The sequence below is a fragment of the Rosa rugosa genome, chromosome 6 (genome assembly GCF_958449725.1).
Source record: "Rosa rugosa chromosome 6, drRosRugo1.1, whole genome shotgun sequence".
Taxonomy (NCBI): domain Eukaryota; kingdom Viridiplantae; phylum Streptophyta; class Magnoliopsida; order Rosales; family Rosaceae; genus Rosa; species Rosa rugosa.
This window is the reverse complement of record NC_084825.1, coordinates 403,441-424,283: the sequence shown is the minus strand read 5'-3', so window position 1 is coordinate 424,283 and position 20,843 is coordinate 403,441. Positions and strand designations below refer to the sequence as shown.

The window sequence follows — 20,843 nt, the reverse complement described above, 5'->3', positions numbered from 1 at the left end:
TGGATAAAATAGAAGACATAGAGTATAGGCCCCTACTCAAATATTTCTTTTGTTTGTGTGGATCACTAAGTTACACATACACGGCCGGATCTAAAAAAAAATAAATACACACATATACATAAAGTATCTCCTTTTATCATATGAAATATTCTGAGATTGATTTCTGAGCTGATTATTAGATGCATTAGAAATAGAGTTAAATAGCTAAATATTTTAGAGAACTTGTACTAAACCTTCTGACACTCCACCCATGAAATTGCATGATGATTTGTTAAAGAACCAAATTAAGTAGGGGATTTTTTGATAAAAGTGGATCCATGATGTCATGAATACGCTGAATGATGATATGATGTCGTCAATTCCATTGAAGAAATGGAACCGATCGACCATATCATCATTAATTGTTAATGGTGTTGCCCTTGGTTACTCGGTGGAAGTGGAAGTGGGTTGGTGAAGTTGAGCTAGCTCTTGTATTGTTTACCCGTGTCGTTGGCCCGCGCACATAATCATCATCAATTCATCATGATCCATCTTCCACTTATTTTGTCCGAGCTAACCGGCCAGTACCACCTCGATCAAGCTCTGTATCTTAATTATAAATAGGCACAAGTATATAGTGGGTTTGAATTGATCCAACTCCTCTTATTGAAATGGCCGCGTTGGGGTTTGAGAACTACAACTCAGCCGTGAGATCAGAGAGGTCAGTAGTTGTAGTTGTACTGGTGTTAATGTTAACAACCACAACAACAACAACAGTTAAAGTCGTCGACGGAGGAGCGGTCGACGAATGTGCGCAGCAGCTAGCAGGGATGGCCACGTGTCTGCCTTACGTTGGGGGTGAAGCCATGGCTCCAACACCGGACTGTTGCAGTGGTCTGAAACAAGTCCTGAACAAAAATAAAACGTGCCTCTGCGTTATCATTCAAGATCGCAACGACCCTGATTTGGGCCTGCAGATCAATGTCACTCTTGCTTTGGGCCTGCCTTCCGTCTGCCACGCCGCCGCCAATATCTCTAAGTGTCCCGGTAATGCCCATGCCCTGGCCTCCATCATGGATTTAGTGTGTCTCTGAGATTGATTTCTGAGCTGATTATTAGATCGATGCATATGCAGAACTTCTACACTTGGATCCCAAATCACCAGAAGCTCAAGTGTTCTATCAGTTACAGAACAACTCTACGCAAACCGCTGCTCCGACTCCAAGCAGTACGTACAATAAATATATCATTGAGATTGCAGATAATTTGAGGGCTGTGCCCAAGATTGAACAAGTGATCGTTATTCGTTAACTAATTAATTAGACCCAGCTCCTATTTCATTCGTAATAAAATTATTTTGTCTCGCTAGGTACAGCAGCAGCTGGAGGTCCCGTGAGTGGCATAAGTTCTAAGAGCGGGGCAGCTCGACAGAATGGCGGCATGGTTTTGGTTGGATACTCCTGGGGCTTCACCTTCATGTTATATACAGTTTTTGCTCATGTTCATCTAGATGCTTGAAATGGATTGTACTCTCCTAATAGAGAAATAAAGAAAGAAAAAAAAATTATATCATGACCGGTTGACGCCAGGTCATATGAATTCATCCCCTCTCTTGTATATATTATCCAACGCAATTGTCCTTACTTGGATACTAAAACTAAAACTAAAATTAAAAGGAGTAAAATTATATCTATACTATTATTAAGAGAAGAGGCTTTGTTAGTCAAAATTGAAAATTTTGACAGATTTAACTCTGAAAGATTAAAAAATTTTGACAATAAATTAAATCACAAGGGTAAATAGGACAATTATAAAATAGATTTTATTAAGAAAATTGAAAAGAAATTATCCCACAACCTCCACTTTTCTCTCCCATTATTTTCTCTCTGCAATAACTACCCATTGAATCTATTTTCTTTTGCAGATAACTTTTTTTTTTTTTTTTTTTACAATTAAAATTTTTCTTACACAGAGCATGTGATTGCAGACTAGTATTAAATGAATGAAAGGGATTTGCAATTTTCTCTATATATATATATATATATATATATATTTTTTTTTTTTTTTTGTAAAAGAAACCAAATTAATATTTACAAGAAAAAAGAAGGAGACTGTAGATGTCATTTTGACGACGTTGCGTGGCAGTTGCAATTTGCAACTTGCATATCCGCCATTCAAATCCGGGGAAGGATAGACTGCTAGGTTCCCAACCACCCACTTGACTTGCTAATTGTGAAATTGTGAGCGTTGATAATATATGTGAATACGGGTAGCGGGAGCATTCAGCAAGCAAAAGCAACAGCAACAGCAAGAGCATGACGAAAAGACAAGGCTATCCCTGGGGCTGAGCCGGAGCCTGTCTATTACAATATTAATTTTCGATTCTACCGCTTGAAAGTTGAAATTCCAAGATGAAATGAGTTATTATGGGCAGAGAGTGGCGAAGCAGGGACTTGGTTGGTTGGTTGGTCGGTTCAATCTCTTCCTCTCTTCCTTCCTTTGCTTCAGAACATTACTCTAAACTCTAGATATATTATCTATAAACTAGAATATCTACAAGGACAACGACCTATATGTTCCCTCTTCCTCCTCTCTTCTTCGGCGAATCAACAACGGTGGTTTCAGGTTCTTCATTCTTAATTCTTTCTACCTATTTCTCTTATTCCCCATGTTGAATATCAAGCAGGACACTCAATTTCTTCTAGCTAAACTTGATAGTTTGTTTCACTTTAGGATCAGTAAAATTCCGTCAGTTATGATTTTCAACTTATTGGAGTGGTATCATTAGTCGTAACAATTAGCAAGCAAGGAATCTTCATATCATTCATTGCCTGTCAAAACTGGTGAAGATCATTTTTCAATTTTCATCACAAACTCTTGGATTCTTTGCTTTCTTGTCTTAGCTATGCCTCTGAGGATTACAGATACACAAAGGACTGTACCTCAGATTACACCTCTTACAAGATTGCTCTGCACATATTTCGTGAAGATCTGATTCTCTGTTTTTTTATAGATTAACTGCTAATTTCTCTGCTAAACAAGGACAATTCAGTGACTTAGTTGAGAACTATCACAACCATGATCTGCCAGAAATAAAGTAAATAAATAGAAATAAAGAAAGAAATGTAGAAGTTGGTCATTTTATTGTTTGCTCTTGTTAACCTTTCCAATTTTCATATTAACAAGTTTTGCAGTTGTAGGTACATAACTCTCAGCTGTGTAATGCATATTTTTCAGGTTGTCTTTACTTTTAAACTCCCATAATGCATAATGTTACTGAAGATGATGATGATGATTCAGTCACAAAGCCCCTTGGAAGGTGTTCTGTCATGTATTATGGCGTGGGCCATATGCTCAATGATATCACTGCTTCCTGTTGGTTTACATATCTCTTGTTATTCTTGACAGATATTGGACTATCCCCCAGGTACATATTACGTACTTGCATGTTCCTTCTTCGATCTACCTTGAGTTGATCCACTATGCCTATGATTGTGCACATACATTGGCATGTGCACTCTTGTTTATGTTGAATTGCAAGAACAAAGGTTACACAAAGCATCCTTTTCAATATAAAAAAGAAGAAGAAGAAGAAGAAGAAGAAGAAGAAGAAGAAGAAGAATAAAAGAAAAGAAAAAGATAAGGAGGGCTTACATACATGCAAACATGCATACGTTCAGATCATTGTAAATGAGCTTCGATGTCTCTGAAGCTTTCAATAACTAAAAATTTGTATTAGAAAATGTCCATCGTAATACAGAGTTTGATGTATTGGTGTATGTTGGGTAGGAAAGCATTATGGAACGAGATTGGCGATTAAAAACTGATTTTAAATCAAGTTTCAGTAAGGAAGTTGATTAAGAGAAATGGCAATGATGGTTTGGGGTTGTCTGCAATTGTCAGATGAATAGTAGACAGAGGAACCTTGTCAGTATGATTTAGAATATCTGAATCATTTTCCAGGGAGTATACACAAAAACCATGTCAATCAAATGCAAAACTTTGCTAACTGTTGCTTTCTAGTCTGAGGCAGTATAATAACAAAATACATTGAAAAATTAAGTGTTTGAAAATGATTGATTTATGTTACCAAATTGTTATGGTACAATGATGGGATAGTTTCTGTGTTCAACGGTTGAGCTTCACATAACTGCTTTCTTGTGGAGTACTCCATATTTTTTATTTATTTGTCTTTTGAAACTAATTTGTATTGTTTATTCAGGTATGCTGCCACTGTAATGCTATCTGGTCAAATAGCTGATGGATTTGCAACCATATTTGCTGGCGAACTGGTATTTTCACACTTAAATATATCATGTGATGATGAATTTTGGTTCACCATAAAAATCTAATGTCTCTTATATGGTCCTTTGCTTCTTCAAAATACATACTGACACTTGCTCCAATTTTAGTGTTCTTCAAAATTTAGTATTGATGAAAGAGTGTTGGTTATGATTCAAAAATATGAAATTAGTGTCATTGTTGCTTGAATTCTGAAAAGTCTGGAAAATACGAAATAGCACCCCATACATGTATGCTTCACATGGATTTTTTCTTGCAGATTTGCAGCCATTTATGTGGCTTTGATTCTATGTTTTTGCTTCTTTTATTAGTTGTTTGGTTTATGATATACAACAAGTAATACTGTAAGAGTGAAATGAGCGTAATTAGGTGGTTTTACACACTCCCTTGTCCAATGATCTAGGAAAGACAATATTTGACCAAAGAAGTTGGATACTCTGTCTAGAGAGACCCTTAGTGAAGTTGTTGAGAATATATACATCCCACATGGGAAAAATGGGACCTTGCCTATGGGTTTATAAGGGTTTGGGCCACTCCATCCATTGCCAATTGGTTTTGGATGTGAACCCTATGGAACGAACTGGACTTGAAGAGAACTAGAAAGGATACAATATATATTTGTAGTGAAGTTCAATTTGTTTGCTACAAGAATGAAAGACCAGATTATTCACCATATAAGTGATATTGAGATTATCACAAGACTTGCTAATTGGTTGAAATGGAGAAAACTGTAGATTGTCAGAAGAAGATAAGAAACTCAGATAGTATCAGCAGCATATACATAAGCACAAAATTGCTACTCAGCTTTTTTAGAAGAACAAGACTCTGAAGATTGTTTCTTTTTGCTCTAGGAGATGAAATAGGAGCCATTTGTCTGGGCAGCTAGTCCATCAGCATCAGAATAGGCACCAAGCCACTAAGAGTGAGTGAACTTGAAATGGGATGAAAGGACAAGCCAACTTCAGAGCAGAACATTTTAAGTCGGGATTTGGAAAGTAGATCAAATAAATCTAGGCTTTTATTATTAGGATTATTTCTTTAGGATTCTTTTAAGCATAGGGATATTCCTAGTTATTCTAGAATAATCTTAGCCTCCTTATATATATAGAGGCCTTTGTAGTCTTTTATTTTCGGATTTGAGTTCATAAAAATTGAAAGCTTTTGCTTCTCTCCAGGTCTGTGTGATCGTGATGCAACCTAACCTTAGGTGTGATGCCTAGAAACCCTACTGGTGTGATGCTAGTAGCCCTATCCCTTTCTTAATTTCTTGACTCTAAATCCCTTTTTTTTTTTTTTCTAACTATCGAGACTGTTGCAAATAAACCCTAGTTCTAGAGTTTTGCTTTATTGGTCCTGCATCATTCAGGTTTGATGCAGTGAAGAAAGTGTTTAGCAGCAATTATGTGAGGGACAAGGGAGGCACTCATAAATTGATTAACATGGTGAAAACAACATTTGCAGGCAAGTGAAAGTGATATGAAGAGAAGCCACAAGTTATTGATACTCAATCGATCAGGTAATAGATCACCACCACTCAATGGGGAGAGTTGATTGGTGCCACAAGCTGGTGTGTGCTATGTTTCAAGGCTTTAAGTCAAGTCATAATGTGTCATTTATTTCATAAAAATTTAAGGAAAGACAGTATAAATTCTGGTCTTATAATTACTTTCTAATTGACACAATCTTATTAGATGGATGACCTAACTTGATATACCGTAAGGACAACGACTTAAGAGAAGCAGATATAGCTTGAAGACAGCAGATTGAAACACAAGCAACTTATAGAGACCATTCTCACATAGGCCTTGGAAAATAAGAACCTTGGAAAATAAGAACAACCATTAGACCAATAAAAAGAGTTGTTCTTCCAAAAGGACCAATGGAGTGGTCCTATAATTCGTTCTTTTACTTTGATTAATGTTTTCAAAGTGAAATATTTTACCCACGAATCAAGTGCGTGCAAAAAGTCATACCTTGTTTGTTCATGTGGGTAGTGAAGTAAAAGGAGTCAACATACAATACTTAATTCCCAATTGGTGATCTAAGTTTTGGCAATTACAACAGTGGTTGGATTAGCCACCTTGGAACATTGTTGGAACCATTTTCATGGTGATTATGAGATTTTAGATTGTCATTCTGGTTGTTCTGATGAGTTCCAAAAGTTTGAGGCTACCAGTTTTTATAGGAGGAGTATGAGACGCTAGCATAGCAATAGTTTGTGGTGTTGAAGTAGAAGTCAACAAATTTTGAGGATGCCAGCTGTTATTAGTTGAAGAATTTTGAGAAGCCAGCACAGGAATGGGTTGCTGTGTTGAAGTAGAAGATAAGCAACGGTGAGACTCTCGGTTTAGAAGACAAGACCAGAGGGAATTAGAAAATCTGGGCACTGTGTTATGGTCTCAAGGGCTGTGATTAGCATTGCATCTTCTTTAGGTCTCCTTAAGATAACGTTAACAACATCAGTGTTATAGACTGGTCCACCAATTGTAGTATTTGGCCAGACAGTGCCTTGGCCTCTTAAAGGTACTCAAAAACAGTGCAGGTCCCACAACAGAGTTCTTTCATTTGACAAAGAAGATGGGATGAATTGGCAGTTTTTGAAGTAACTGTTGGATGACTGACCAGATAGCTGCTGAAGTTTGGCACCAAACCATGGAAGCTAGTGTAGCTTCTGTTCAAGTGCTGAGAGAATGCTGACCAGATTCTTGTCAGTGCAAAGAAAAGTCTCATAATTGGGAGAAGATAGGCCTAATGGATACAGCATCCACAAACTGATACAGCTTTTGGCTAATAAGAGACACCTTGACTTGATGTGAGATCAGTAGTGGAAGTTATCACAATTCAGCTTCACTGAGACAAGATAAATGATGTGAGGCACACAAAAGACATCAGCTGCCAGACAAGAAGATAATTTATCAGATATGGACCCTATCAATGGCTGCTAGATCTGAGAGGCTGCCCAATCTGGGTTAATGAAAGTGGAATGTTCTGGGATGAGAGATCTTGGTGGTGGGGGTGCTGTTTTGGTGTGACGGCATAAAGAAAATCTTAGAAGGAAGTTCTATTGGCAACTGTACTTAAAAATTATAAGATTTTTTAACCCCAAGACAAGAAGAGGCTTTTGGCTGCAGTGTCTAGTAAAAAAAAGAAAGGATGATGCAGAAACTCTGGAGGATGTCTCCTAATAGATTGTCAGTTTCTCTATGAGGCAATATGTATAATACAAGTATTCTCTTCCAAAAGCCTATAAACTTTTGGCTTTTGGCTGCAGTGTCTAACTGTATTCTTTTCTCTATGAGGCAACTTATATAATACAAGTATGGGGCTAGTTCCTAGACTACGAGGGATATAAAACCACAGTTAACGTAGGAAAGCCAAATACAGTGCAAATTAAAGGAGATTGATTGATGAGGCGGCTGACCAATTCATTCTGAACTGAAAAAAAAAAAAAAAAAAAACATTTCCTGCAGGGATAAGAAGTGATGGAAGGGTTCAGGTCCTAGTTTGCTTTGCTTTATGGTAAGGGTATCCAAGATTCAAGCTTCTAGGCTTTTAAGATCTAACTTATTTATCTCGGAGATGATTGAAACTATCTAATTTAATGAACATTTTTAAATGCCTGTTGTCTATTACTCTTTTTCTTTTTTTGCTTCCCTTTTCTTTTCCTCTAATTCTTGTAGAGGGGCGTCAGAAGTTGGGTCTTCATCAAACATTGTAGATGAGAAATACCACTACCTATAGATTGTTGGGTTCTGTTTACTTTTCAGTTTTGAAAATTGCAACCCAGCTTTTTTGGGAGTCGTATTCTGATTGTTTCTTTACTTGATAGATAGACAGATTTGGACATTTCAAATTGTGGCATGGTGCAGGCTCTATTTTGGTTGCCGTTTCATTTTCTTCTGTTTTTGGTGGTTGCGTACCGTGTAAAATTTTTGGTACCTCTTCACCAGCATTGCGAACTGTTGGTTACAGCATTTTTGCTGCTATCTTTAATGTGGGTTGGGCAGCTACCCAGGTCTCACACATGTAAGTACTTTCTTGAAGTTACAGTAAATGTCTGCAAAATGTATCACCATTGATAAGAGACAGTGTTGCTGAAAAACAAAATCTCTTTGCAACTTCTCATTAAAACTTTGAAATTGTTGGGGTGATAAGTGCTAAAATATGAGAGGAAGCATATCAATTGTCTGATTTATTCTTTCTATTAGAGATTACATGGAAATACAATATATTGACTACAGGTATGAAACTAGATCCGATGAGTCAGAGAAAATTGCCTACCATCTACTCTATTATTTTCACAGGATTTTTCAACATCCCCTTCAAGCTTGAGCTTGGATATCCCAATGTCCAGCTTGCGAGGTTCCACTTTAAAGGTCATCATTCAAAAGACTCTCCCATAAGCTAGAGCTAGTGTTGCTTCTTGAAAGCCCAACTTGGGAAAATAGCCAAATTGGAAAACTGAAGCTAGCACAACTCTTTGAAAACCCAGTTCGCAAAATCAAAGATCCTACGGTCGACTAAGCCTTGACTTTTCAGTGGTGATCAACTCTTGATCGTCCAGCTCCAGTCGACATGTTTTTGACCTTGCCTATGAAGATGCAGAACCTAATCATTTTGATCCAAAGAAAACAATGGGGATTCTTCCCCCACCAACCCCCCCACCCCTCCCCTCTCCCCGGCTCTCTCTCTCAGGAACTGTAGAAGGAACATGAAGACTCTTCATTCTCTAGTACTCAACTAGTTGTTATGGCAAGAACAGTAGTCATTGACAGGAAACCTGCCCACTGTATTTTTTTTTTTTTCTGTTTCAGCTGAAGGCTCGAACACTTGCCTACAATAGATAATTCCAGTTCATATTTACATCTTTTATAATAGTTTTTACTTAAGAGGCTTTATATTTAAGAGTTGATTACATTAATTGGACGGAAGGATTCTGTAAGATGAATTAAAAATGATTTGCCATGTTCTATAGGCCTTTTGTAAAATCTAATCACTTAGAAAATTAATCGTCCTATTGAAGGTCTATGCTGAATTGCATTACGCTGAATTCAACAAGCAGAGTGGTGCTCGCTAGCTGTCGGAATGCTTTTACTATGGTTAGCTTCCTTTTTAAGTGACTTCTTCGCCAGTTTTTCTAGTTTGCATGCATTAATCAAATTTTTTGAAACCTACTTAAGGTTGCCAACCTGAGCTTGTATGCGGTTGCTTTTATAATCTTTGCTGTCACGATAGCAAGAACACATGCCGATATTGAAAATCAGGTATTTTAACTTCTAAGCATTGATCTACCCATTAAGAGTCTCTCTTCAAGCATGTTGGTCACTTCACTTTAACAAATGAGCAGTACCGCTGGATTGCATATTTGTCAATCTTCATAGGATGCTGCTTTGTTGGTATCTTTCAACTCGGCACCAAAGAGCCAAGGTTTGCTATTTTTAAATTTATTTATTTATTTATTTTTAATTTTAATTTTAATTTTTTATTTTATATTTGGCATTCATGATATTCTTCAAAATGTTGATTTTATATACCATTGATATAATTTCAGAAGGATTTGTTGATTTTATTTAATTTACATTGACTCGAATTAGAATGTAGAGGGTTAATTCTTTGGCATAGAGAGATAGTTTCAGGCTTTGAACGTATAAATAATTTTAATTAAGAATAATTGTTTCGGTTTGACTAATTTACCCCTCTTTTCTAGTATTGCTTTCGGTTCTTTCCATATATACATTGATTGGTACCAGAACTCAGAAATTTCTATATGGTGTTATTCATGTCAGCATATCTTTTTTTGATCTTGGGTTTAAATATTCCTGTATTACATCTTTAATAACCTGAAAAAAAGAAATCATTCTTTTATAATTATTTTAAGGGTCTTTTACGCTTAGGGTCATCTTATTGGATTAACAATCAGTGGGCATGGGTAGACTTACTGAAGAGTTGTACCGGTCTGCTGTTGGAAGGTGATCGGACAGTAGATATCTGGCTGGATTGAGTTTGGCCCGAAAGTGACTTTTGGTTTATGGGAGTAGCCTTTCAGTTGGTGGCAGTAGTGTTTCGGTTAGTAGATAGAAGCTTTTCGGTTTTTTGGTAGTGACTTTTCGGTTTGGGGCAGTACCTTGTTGGAAAATGCCAGTAGCTTTTGCGAAAGGTGGAAGTAATTTTTTTTTTTTTTTCTCTTTGTGAATGACTAGCTTTTCAGGAGAACGATAGTAGCCTTTTGGTTAGTTAGCTATAGCTTTTGGTTTTTAGGCTATACTTTTCAAAAGATTGTACTAGTTTTTCCGGAGAGTGGTAGTAGCTTTTTGGACGAGTGAGAGCAGTTTTCTGAAGAGTGACGCTTAACTTTTTATTTTTTTATTTAAAAAAAAATTCTTTTTGAGAATGACAGTAGCTTTTCTGAAGAGTTACAGTAGCTTTTTGGTTAGTTAGCAGTAGTTTTTCAGATATAGTGGCATTTTTGTCAATTAAAAATGTGGCGGTATTTTTGTAAGTATAGAAGTTATAATATTTTGGTGGCCTTATTGATAGAAAAAAAGTATGGTGGGCATTATAAGGAATACGGCCTTATATGTAATTTACTCAAAAATGTATTGCAGTGCAGTAATTTACTGTATTGAAAAAAAATTCAGATTTTCAATTTCTTTCTAAATGTATGTCATACAGCTTTTTGCTTGTAACACGAGCCAAAAAAAAAAGTACAAGCAAGTCAATATTATGATATACTGCAATGCCACAATGCATCAATAATTACACTTGCAGCTATAGTGCATTGCAGTCAAGTCTGATTGGGAAAAAAATTGCTTGGTCCCCTGGTTAGATGGGAAAAGTTTATGCACACAAATGATCTTATTTATCATTTCCCCATTTGCAAAATAGGCAGTTAGTAAATCTCAGCAATCAGTTCTATTACATATGCAGATTAAAGGTAGGTGTACAAGGAAGTAATTCTTCAAGGATTCCATGGACGTACTGGTTCAAGAGAGTGCTATATTATCAGGTTGCTCTTGTTTATGTGCTTACCAGACTAGTGGTTAATGTTTCACAGGTCAGCAGACTCTTTTCCCTAGTCGCTACCACTTTGTGGTGTTTCTTTTTAATTTCAGACGAGAATATTTTTTTTTTCTCTTTTTATACCCAGAAATTTTCCAAACCTGCTTTGTGGACTGGGGCTCGAAATTGGGACCTCGTGCTGAGCCCTACAATCTTTAGGAGACGAGAAATTTTAGCAAAGAGCTAGGTAGGTGCTGTGAGGGGATTCAAACTTTAGACCATATAGGAGCAAACCATAGATTCCTACTTACCCTTCGTTGGTAGGAATATTATCCCACTAAAATATAAGTTGGTTTTGTTTTTCAGTTCTTACACCTACATGGTTTTGTTTTTCTCAGGCATATCTTGCATTCTATGTTATAGATGATCTGCAGATGGCACAATCGGCTAAAGCTCTGGTACATGCAAAGTTCAACATCTTCTTTCTTCTGATCGTAGAAATTATTTATGTTTCAAAAGATGGAAGTCTGATTATCTACTTGTCTAAATGATGGGAGTAGGTTCCTGCGATCATCTACATAAGTAGCTTCCTCGTATCTGTGATATTGCAGGTCCTTAAGAAAACTCAGTGTCCTTTTTATTTATTTTGTTTTATATGCGATTCGTTTGCATTTTAGTCTATTGGTCTAAATTTAACAGATAAGTATTCATATTCTAGGAGATACAATGGACTGGCGGATTCTTGAAGGCCTACTACTCAGCTGGAGCTATTATTTGGATATTTTGTGGTGCAGGGATCCTGCTTCTACCTAGAAGCTTGAGTGCTTTCATGTACATTATATCTATATTTATTGGCATAGCAAATGCTTTAATGATGGTATGATATGAATTTGGTGCTATGATCTTCCCATCATCTACCAAAATTTCCAATAATACCTTTTTTACTTGGAAATAAATAATTAAAAAAGTACATTAGATAAGAAAATAATGACTTGCAATAATACCCAGTCTTAAAACCATCTCTCTCTCTCTCTCTCTAATGCTCTAAATTCTGAAATATAATCAGTTAAGTCATTTTATTCTGTCTGTTCAGCTTTCAATACTTGGAACAACTATAAAAACACAGGCACACACTGCCCATGTTAAGGTTAAATCATATCATATATCTCTGCCAGCTGATTGTCATATTATATTCAAATATAAAATATGATAGATGTGTCGGTTATGTTTAGACTCAAAACCAATAGGAACAATGTATTTATACTGAAGTGAACTTTCAGGAATAAAAGTTCACTCTACTTTTATCTACAACCTGAGCCTGAAGCTCAATACTATCATCAAAATTAAGGCTTTTTATTTTTGATAGAGATCATTCTAATGGTTTTGATATATTCATTGCTAAGCCATATTTGCTTATGACTGCTGATAATTGAGGTCACATCATGTTTCCATGCAACAGGTGACCGGAGTAAGCATGCAAAGTGTTTTAATTGATACAGATCTCAATGGCTGTGCATTTGTTTGTGGATCATTCAGCTTCTTGGACAAAATCTCATGTGGGCTTGCTTTATTTGTTCTTCAGTCGTATCAAAGTAAGTTACAATTTTCTGGACCGTTTCCTATATTAAATTCAAGTGTTCTCATCTATTTTTGTAGAACTCTCAAGGGCAGTATTGGTTTAGGGTTTTCAGTCACAATCCAGTTGGACCAATTCATGATTGGTTATGAAAATTTACTTTGTCAGATTTGTCACGACTAAAAACTGATTTTAGATTTTTGGACTACTGGTTCTGAATCCTCACGTAGGGTGCTCAAGGAGTATTGAAACTGTGGAAGGGTTCATGAGAAATGTAATTGGATTACATGAGTTGATGTCATGAAGTAGGTGGTGATAAATTGATAATATTGAATGAAAAGATATGACCCATGGGTGTGGTGATAATTTGATAATATTAAACTGTTAATATTGAATGACAAACTACGGAAGAGTTCATCAATAATTTTTTTCTTGAAAACAAAAAATAGTGGTAAGTTGAGAGGCAGTGGGAAAGTTATCTGCAGAAAAAATGGGAAGTATTCCATAGAAAAAAGTGGGAGGTTTTTTTTTATTTTTTTATTTTTATAAAATATATATATATAATTTTTTTTTTTTATATAGATATCTACTATATTACCCTTCAGTTATTGAAAAGTACCCCAAGTTAAATGGGCATTATGAGAAATTTCGGCCAAATCAGGGAAGAAAAAAAAAGAAAAAAGGACAACTCATAATTGCATATATCTCACTCGCCAGTCCGTGTGAGTTAATCATGACATCTGTCGTTCCAACCACAATGCAGGTGATTCAGTCATACAGAATATCCATTCTAATCATGTCTACATATCAGTTACGAGATTCGGGTTGGGTCTTGTTCCGGCATTTTGTTCACTTGTATCAGTGGCTGTTACATACTCGATGAACCTCCACTCTGCTCGCTGCAAACCTCTAATGGAGCCTCTATTGATATAGATCATGCTAGTGACCCAATTTTATGCAAAGTTCCTTGATACGTATTGGCAATTGTTGTTGAAAGCACATGCTTGACAAAAAGCTTGGAAGGCATCTAATTCTACTGTTAGGCAAAGATTTTTTTTAAGCTATTGGTCATTTCACCAAAGCCATGAAATTCTTTACGCCCCTTTTATTTGTCCTTTTTAATTATTTTGTGAAAGGCATTGTTCGCATAACTGTAGGGACGTTGTCCGTGTACCCTCATTCATCTATCAGCAAAGTTGGTTTAATGAATTCTTAATGACACACTCAGAGCTCTACATAGAAAGACGATGAAGATGGTGAAAATTTTGTACCTCATAGGTCCTCTGTGTTTCTAAGTTATTCGTGTTATTCAATGTGCAATGTATGGTATGCACAAAGAATGTATAAATGGGTTAATGAAAAAGATGTTTAAAGTAAATTTTAAGAAATTGTCAGCGATTCAATATTTATTATTTCACTTTAAATTACTACAACTTACTATATAATATTGAGAAATTCTTATAATGAGTATCACTAAAATGAGGACTGGTTGAGAATTTTTTAATCAACGGTTTGGGAGACCCCACTTTTAGATTATATTACGGAAAATTAACCGTTAGATGTTTATGTATGCATGAGTAGTTCACTTATGAAAATTTTCTTCCAAATTGCTAATCGTTGAAGTATCGAACTAGATGTACATGCATGACATCTGTCGGCCATAATCAGCACTCATACTTAACCATGTCACCTTGTCGGAATGACTTCAACGGTGTGACCCTTGGAAACACAGCAAGACAACCTTCACCGGCAAGCCAACTCTAGGCCGAAATATGCCTCGACGCGCCGACACGCGCCACCCAAAGTCATCTCTGCAAAAAGGACCAAAACTCAACAAACTGAAGCATAACAGTCCCACATCGAAAACAAGAGTGAGGTAACTCACTATTTCACCTATAAAAGGTCCACTTCTCTCTCTTCATTCATTACGCATTTAATAGCTATCTACCGCTACATTTGTTAATATAAGTACATCGTCTAACTTTAGCATCGGAGGAGCGAAGACCACCAACCACGGTCTCCCCTCTTGATGCCGTTGTATTTCTCTTGACATCAAACTCTCTACATATCGGAGGATTGGACCCTCGTCCACGTTATCGGAAGCCGACATCATATGGTGGTATTCTGAACATTAACATTGGCGCCGTCTGTGGGAAGCTTTTGAACTAAGAGTCATTCCCTATAATCTACCATGGCTAGCGGAAGTGGCGATGGCGTTGAAAATCAAGCAAGTCGACCCGCCAACCCTCAGCCCAACCCTACCATTCCAGCAACCGTCAACCGTGAATTATTCACCACACCAATCAGCATTGACGGTCAAAACCTCAACACCCTCGAGGTGCTCCCAACACAATTTATCGTGGAAAACCAGACTGGCATGAGCCGTCAAGCACAAGGCCGGGATCTTGCTGCCATGTTAGAAATAGCCTTGGCAGACTTACACAACGCAAACAGAGAGCGAGAAAAGGAATGAAGGGAAAAGGCGGAAGCTCAAAATCAAGTGCCGACACTATTGTCAAAATTTGACGAGCTGAAGAAAGCGCTAGGAACAAATGCACGACCAACTCAAAGTGAACACTCCCAAAGCGCAAGGCTCAGTCTGAGCATAGGGACAAGAGCAGCACCGATACTAGTAATTCCAATGGGTGTCGTCCTAAACCCAGTTGAACTAGCAGGATTAGGACCGACACCACCGCCACATTTGGCACAAGAGCAAGTAGCGGACTCACAGCCGCAATACGATAATTCATTCAGCGCCGATCAGCAAAGGGGAACCGGAAGCATACCGGCACCCCGACATCAGATAGTGGTACCAACACAACACATGCCTAGACCGACTGTTGACGCTACCACCTTGATACTGGAAAAAATGCAGGACCTAGAGGAAAGATTGCTCAGAGATGAGGCTGGAACCTTACCGCCGGCACAGAATCCACTCTTTGAGGCGCGGCCAGGCCCATTTACCGCCAGAATTTTGCAAACCGTCAGGCCCACATATGCAAAGACCCCCCCCCCCCCAATTTGGCGGCTCAACAGATCCATTTGTGCACATGGACACATTCAAAAAAGTAACCAATAATAAGGGATTTGATGACGCAACTCTCTGTCACCTATTCAGCGAAACGTTGGATGGCGAGGCGATGAGTTGGTTTTTCGAGTTCCCGCTAGGTTCCATGGATTCATTCTCCACTCTGTCAAATGCATTTCTGTCATGATTCATCCTCATGACGGATGGGTACCACAACTCCAGCCAGCTATTCAACATCAACCAAGGTATTGATGAGTCGTTAAAATCATTTGTCACAAGATGGAGGACCGCCACATCGAGATGTCAGGATCTTGACAAAACAATAGCGCTGACAGCCTTCAAGTAGGGACTCCTTAAGGCAAGTTTTCTATACCATCTCAATTGTAATTGTCCAAACGCCACATATGACTACGTCATGAATGAGGCCATCCTACATGCCCAAGCTGAATACAACACTTATGGCGCTACACCACCACCACCACGAACTCCACTCAAAACCCCCCAAACCTACCACATTCCAACAAGGAAATCTCACCACCACTCCAAACATCACCACACCGCCCAATGACAAAAAGAAGGAATGTCAGCAAGGCAACTACCAAGACAAGCAACAAAAGGATCAGCAGTATCACAACAAGGGCAACAGATCTTTTCACAATGATCGCCGTGATAATCGCGACAACCGCCACAATAAGTCCGCTACAAATGCCCAAAAGTTTGAGGTCTTTACAGTCTTGACGACGTCATATTAAAAAATATATGATCAGTGCAAGGACCAAATCCCACCACCACCCCCAAGAAAATACCACAGGGTAGGAAAACCTAGAAACACTAGCAAATGGTGCAAACACCATGAAGATAGCGGTCACAACACCAACGACTGCAATGCTCTCGAAATGGCAATTGAATTATTATACCGCGATGGAAAGTTGGAGCAGTACAAAGTCCGACAACCGCCGCCGGTTGTCGCCAATATAGAACCAATGCGGCGGATTAACACCATTGATGGCGGTGCTTTCATAGGCAGCTTGTCATACAGAGCAAGAAAGCGTTATGAGTGTGCTAACCACCCAAAAGAAGTGTTCAACATCCGCTATGACCAATCCGCCAAAATGGCCAAAACTGGTTGGGAACCAATCACTTTCTTCGAGAAGGAGGAGCGAGGTATGTATTCACTGACAGAACCCGACTCAAGTTTCACCCTGAAACCCGGATACGAGCCTGCGGGACCCATTTAAAGGAAATTCTGACGAAAAATCGGCAAAACCTCCCCTAAAATGAGCTACCCAAAAATTTGCAAAACCTAGACATGTTTAAAACTAAACTCATACACAAAGATACATTCTAACATTTACATTCCAAGCGTATATATTACATTTCGGAAGTACGAATTTCACGTTAACCTCCAAAAGATAACATTTTCTCAAGCATTAACATTCTCCAAATTTGAAAGGGTTATCAGAGCAATTCTACATAACTAAGCCGATATCATACAAGGTAGGTTAAGTAATAACCTACGAACAAAACGGAAGCGCTGATTTCCAAGCCTCTAGTTCCTGGACGCGATCTCGGCCAATTTGAAATCTGGGCATTTGAAAACGAAGGGCCCAGGGGAAAACATTTAAAAACCGTTAGAGTGAGTGGACAAAACTGAAACAAGTTATGAAACAATTAATTGAATGCTTCCCCATTTCTCTTGTTAACAAAACCAACATGCAGCAAGATTTCACAATGTTTCCAACTCATTCTGTTTCAAGAAAAACTCATTCGATGACTAGAAAGGACTGCTGCCTAGTCATCTTATGCCATCTGAGAGGGACTGCCACCCAGACGCATCGGTAGGGACTGCCAACCGGAATAGGAGGCGGTGTTAGAAGGGACTGCCAACTAACCACCTCATGCCATCTGGTAGGAACTGCCACCCAGATGACGCATCGGAAGGGACTGCCAACCGGAATAGGAGGCGGTGGTAGAAGGGACTGCCAACTAACCACCTCATGCCATCTGGTAGGGACTGCCACCCAGATGACGCATCAGAAGGGACTGCCAACCGAAATAGGAGGGACTGCCACCCAGATGACGCATCGGAAGGGACTGCCAACCGGAATATAGTCTGGAATGGACTGCCAACCAGACTATTACCTAGAAGGGACTGCCAACTAGGTAATATACGCATGCGCCAAAGATAGCCTCCTTGTCAACTGCTTTCTTTAAATTCTCCTCTTTTCACAAAGATCACATTTACTCAAATAGTATACAAATAAAAACTTAATACCATGTTGCATGCATTATTTAAATAAAATAAAAATCCACTCACGGTGAGTCTCGCAGCTAACCCTGCTGCCTGCCCGTGTCCTCCTCACTCGAGGGATCAGTACGTCCTGTAGCAAAAGGACAGGATATAATTTAACCTCGATAAGAAATTAATCTAAGAGTCAAAGCTTAATCCTTTAGAAATTAATACTCATTACTTAAAAGAAATTCCCTCTAACAACCAATTCTTCAATTTAGGATGCAACTCTCGAATTTCGGAATTCCTTACAAATTCAATTTTTAACTAAAACTAACCACCAAATTATAAATAATTCTCTTTCCAAAATCTCCAAATTCTCTCTTAATGTTTCCTTTTCAAATCACAATCTCCTCTCTAACTCCCAACAAAATAATTCAACCATAGCCTTTTACCAAGAGACTTAACCCAAAACATTTATAAACCATATTCATCAAACAACCATAATCAACATCAAATTCCAAAGAAATCTCAATACCCAACAACCTCAAGTCTAACACAAAACTCAAAGATTAATTCCAACAATTTTTATACCTGCAACAACAACCAAATTCAAGTAGGAATATCCAGAAAAATCAAACAAGAACCCAAGAATTCGATAGTTACTGTTCACGGACTGTTCGCAGTCTCAAACAGCTTCAAATCTTCCTCCACCGATCAAAACAAGCTGCAAGGGGTTAGGGATGAAGGTTAGCATCGTCCCAGCCACCAAAAACCCAAAGAAATCTGGCCGGAACCGCCGGAAAACTGAAGATCAAGGCAAAAACCCAATTTTTCCATTTCTGAAAATTCCTCTTCAAAACTCAAGAATCCATGGTACCCAAGAGGAAAAACTTACATGACTAGGTAGAGAAGGAGGAGAGGATCACACCAAGCCGAACGGTTTGTCCTGGGGTGGCCGGACGGCGAAGAAATCGCCGGAAGAAGATGATGGGTTGGACGGCAAAAGAAAGGGGGGGGGGGGTTGGAATCGGGTTCTCCCGATTTCTCTCTCCTATTTTCTGTTTTTGTTTCCTCTTTTCCTCAATTAGAAACTCCCCTTTTAAAAATAACAAAACTATGAACAGTAACTTTCCCTTTCTAGCCCCAACTCTCCTGATAAAACTCCGATTCAAACAAACTACGTGTCCACGAACTCGATTTTTCTCAAATAAATTTCCTAATTTACCGAAATTGTACCTGTCATGGAAAAAGATGTGGATACTGTTGCCTCATTTGCTCCTCTGGTTCCCAAGTAGCTTCCTCAATGAGATGATTCCTCCACAATACCTTAACCAAGGGTATAACCTTACTTCGGAGTACTTGCTCACGGCGATCAAGGATCTGTACTGGTTCTTCTTCATATGTTAAATCTTCTCTAAGTGTAATGGGTTGAGCTGGTAACACATGTAAAGGATTAGCTATGTACTTGCGAAGCATGGATACATGGAAGACATCATGTAATCTAGATAGTTGTGGGGGTAAGGCCAAGCGATAAGCAACAAGACCAATTCGTTCCACAATTTCATAGGGACCAATATATCTTGGACTAAGTTTCCCACGTTTACCAAACCTTACCACACCCTTCCAAGGAGATAACTTCAAAAATACCCAATCACCAACTTGGAATTCAAGATGCTTTCTGCGGTTATCAGCGTAGCTCTTCTGTCTACTTTGAGCCGTCTTGAGTCTCTCTCTAATCACCTTAATTTTATCTGTTGTGATTTCAATAATTTCAGGACCAATAAGTTGTCTTTCTCCTACTTCATCCCAACACAAGGGAGTCCTACACTGTTTCCCATATAAAGCTTCGTAGGGAGCCATACCAATACTCGAGTGATAACTGTTGTTATAAGCAAACTCCATCAAAGCCAAGTGCTTATCCCAACTTCCTTTAAATTGTAGAACACACGCCCTCAACATGTCTTCCAAAGTTTGTATAGTTCGCTCAGATTGCCCATCAGTTTGAGGGTGGAAAGCGGTGCTAAACCGTAGTTCTGTTCCCATAAACTTGTGAACCTTCCTCCAAAACTTTGATGTGAAGCGGGCATCGCGATCGAAAACAATGGACTCGGGCACACCATGAAGCCTCACAATCTCATCCACATATAGTCTTGCCAGCTTGTCTACACTAAAAGTTTCTTTAACCGCTAGAAAATGAGCTGATTTGGTGAGTCGATCCACAATCACCCAAATACCATCATTACCATCCTGGGTACGAGGTAACTTGTACAAAAAGTCCATGGTGAGATGTTCCCATTTCCATTCCGGAATTGGCAAAGGTTGTAACAAACCCGACGGCTTCTGCCTTTCCGCCTTCACTTGTTGGCACACAAAGCATTTACTCACAAAGGCTGCAATTTCTCTTTTCATGTTTGGCCACCAATAGTATTCCTTGAGAGTCCGGTACATTTTTGTACCACCAGGATGCAGAGCATATGCGGAATTATGAGCTTCATTAAGTATTTCTTGTTTAAGCTCTTCATCGTTAGGAACACAAAGTCTTTTTCCAAACACTAAAGTCCCATCTCTTCGAATAGAGAAATCAGGTTGCCAACCGCCACGAACACCTTCTTTAATCCCCTCAATTCTTGGGTCAAGAGGTTGTGCTCCCCGTACTTTATCAATGAACACTGGTCTCACATGAAAACTAGACACCAAAGCACCAACCTCATCCACCGATAACACAA

The 20,843-nt window shown here is 38.5% G+C and overlaps 2 protein-coding genes and 1 long non-coding RNA gene across 9 annotated transcripts; 2 read left to right on the top strand and 1 right to left on the bottom strand.

Moving 5' to 3' along the window:
• The first annotated feature begins 435 nt into the window (after positions 1 to 435).
• Positions 436 to 1,580, top strand: LOC133716071 (non-specific lipid transfer protein GPI-anchored 14-like). 4 transcript variants are annotated; one of them, XM_062142811.1, is made up of 3 exons: positions 436 to 1,026; positions 1,099 to 1,207; positions 1,355 to 1,580. In XM_062142811.1, exons 1-3 carry the CDS (start codon positions 651 to 653, stop codon positions 1,389 to 1,391), a joined length of 522 nt encoding a protein of 173 aa, XP_061998795.1. In that variant the 5' UTR covers positions 436 to 650; the 3' UTR covers positions 1,392 to 1,580. The 4 variants fall into 4 exon arrangements, with proteins under 4 accessions (XP_061998795.1, XP_061998794.1, XP_061998793.1 ...); XM_062142810.1 differs by having other exon boundaries at positions 439 to 1,026; positions 1,349 to 1,580; XM_062142809.1 differs by having other exon boundaries at positions 441 to 1,026; positions 1,115 to 1,207.
• Positions 1,581 to 2,178: 598 nt separating this feature from the next.
• Positions 2,179 to 14,077, top strand: LOC133715265 (uncharacterized). 2 transcript variants are annotated; one of them, XM_062141698.1, is made up of 13 exons: positions 2,179 to 2,604; positions 3,217 to 3,406; positions 4,202 to 4,271; positions 8,111 to 8,307; positions 9,305 to 9,380; positions 9,462 to 9,545; positions 9,629 to 9,708; positions 11,209 to 11,335; positions 11,679 to 11,738; positions 11,841 to 11,891; positions 11,999 to 12,157; positions 12,740 to 12,872; positions 13,620 to 14,077. In XM_062141698.1, the coding sequence occupies exons 2-13, from the start codon at positions 3,243 to 3,245 to the stop codon at positions 13,787 to 13,789; spliced, it is 1,371 nt and encodes a 456-aa protein (XP_061997682.1). In that variant the 5' UTR covers positions 2,179 to 2,604; positions 3,217 to 3,242; the 3' UTR covers positions 13,790 to 14,077. The 2 variants fall into 2 exon arrangements, with proteins under 2 accessions (XP_061997682.1, XP_061997683.1); XM_062141699.1 differs by lacking the exon at positions 2,179 to 2,604 and adding an exon at positions 2,652 to 3,076.
• A 136-nt stretch (positions 14,078 to 14,213) lies between these two features.
• On the bottom strand, positions 14,214 to 19,181 carry LOC133715266 (uncharacterized). Of its 3 annotated transcripts, XR_009848970.1 has the most exons (4): positions 19,013 to 19,181; positions 18,709 to 18,841; positions 18,202 to 18,265; positions 17,197 to 17,468 (listed from the first exon to the last, which is right to left on the bottom strand). It is a non-coding gene; the product is annotated as an uncharacterized LOC133715266 (long non-coding RNA). The 3 variants fall into 3 exon arrangements; XR_009848971.1 differs by lacking the exon at positions 17,197 to 17,468 and adding an exon at positions 14,214 to 14,667 and having other exon boundaries at positions 18,709 to 19,181; XR_009848969.1 differs by having other exon boundaries at positions 18,709 to 19,181.
• Between the last annotated feature and the right edge of the window lie 1,662 nt (positions 19,182 to 20,843).

What these genes read in the sequence shown, in the direction of transcription:
- LOC133715265 (XM_062141698.1), top strand. Translation starts at nt 3,243, where the DNA reads ATGCATAATGTTACTGAAGATGATGATGATGATTCAGTCACAAAGCCC. An exon ending in TAGTGGTTAATGTTTCACAG is followed by an intron (nt 11,336 to 11,678) that starts GTCAGCAGACTC and finishes TGTTTTTCTCAG; the next exon opens with GCATATCTTGCATTCTATGT. An exon ending in CACAATCGGCTAAAGCTCTG is followed by an intron (nt 11,739 to 11,840) that starts GTACATGCAAAG and finishes TGATGGGAGTAG; the next exon opens with GTTCCTGCGATCATCTACAT.
- LOC133716071 (XM_062142808.1), top strand. Translation starts at nt 651, where the DNA reads ATGGCCGCGTTGGGGTTTGAGAACTACAACTCAGCCGTGAGATCAGAG. An exon ending in CAATATCTCTAAGTGTCCCG is followed by an intron (nt 1,027 to 1,114) that starts GTAATGCCCATG and finishes ATGCATATGCAG; the next exon opens with AACTTCTACACTTGGATCCC. An exon ending in CGCTGCTCCGACTCCAAGCA is followed by an intron (nt 1,208 to 1,348) that starts GTACGTACAATA and finishes TTGTCTCGCTAG; the next exon opens with GTACAGCAGCAGCTGGAGGT.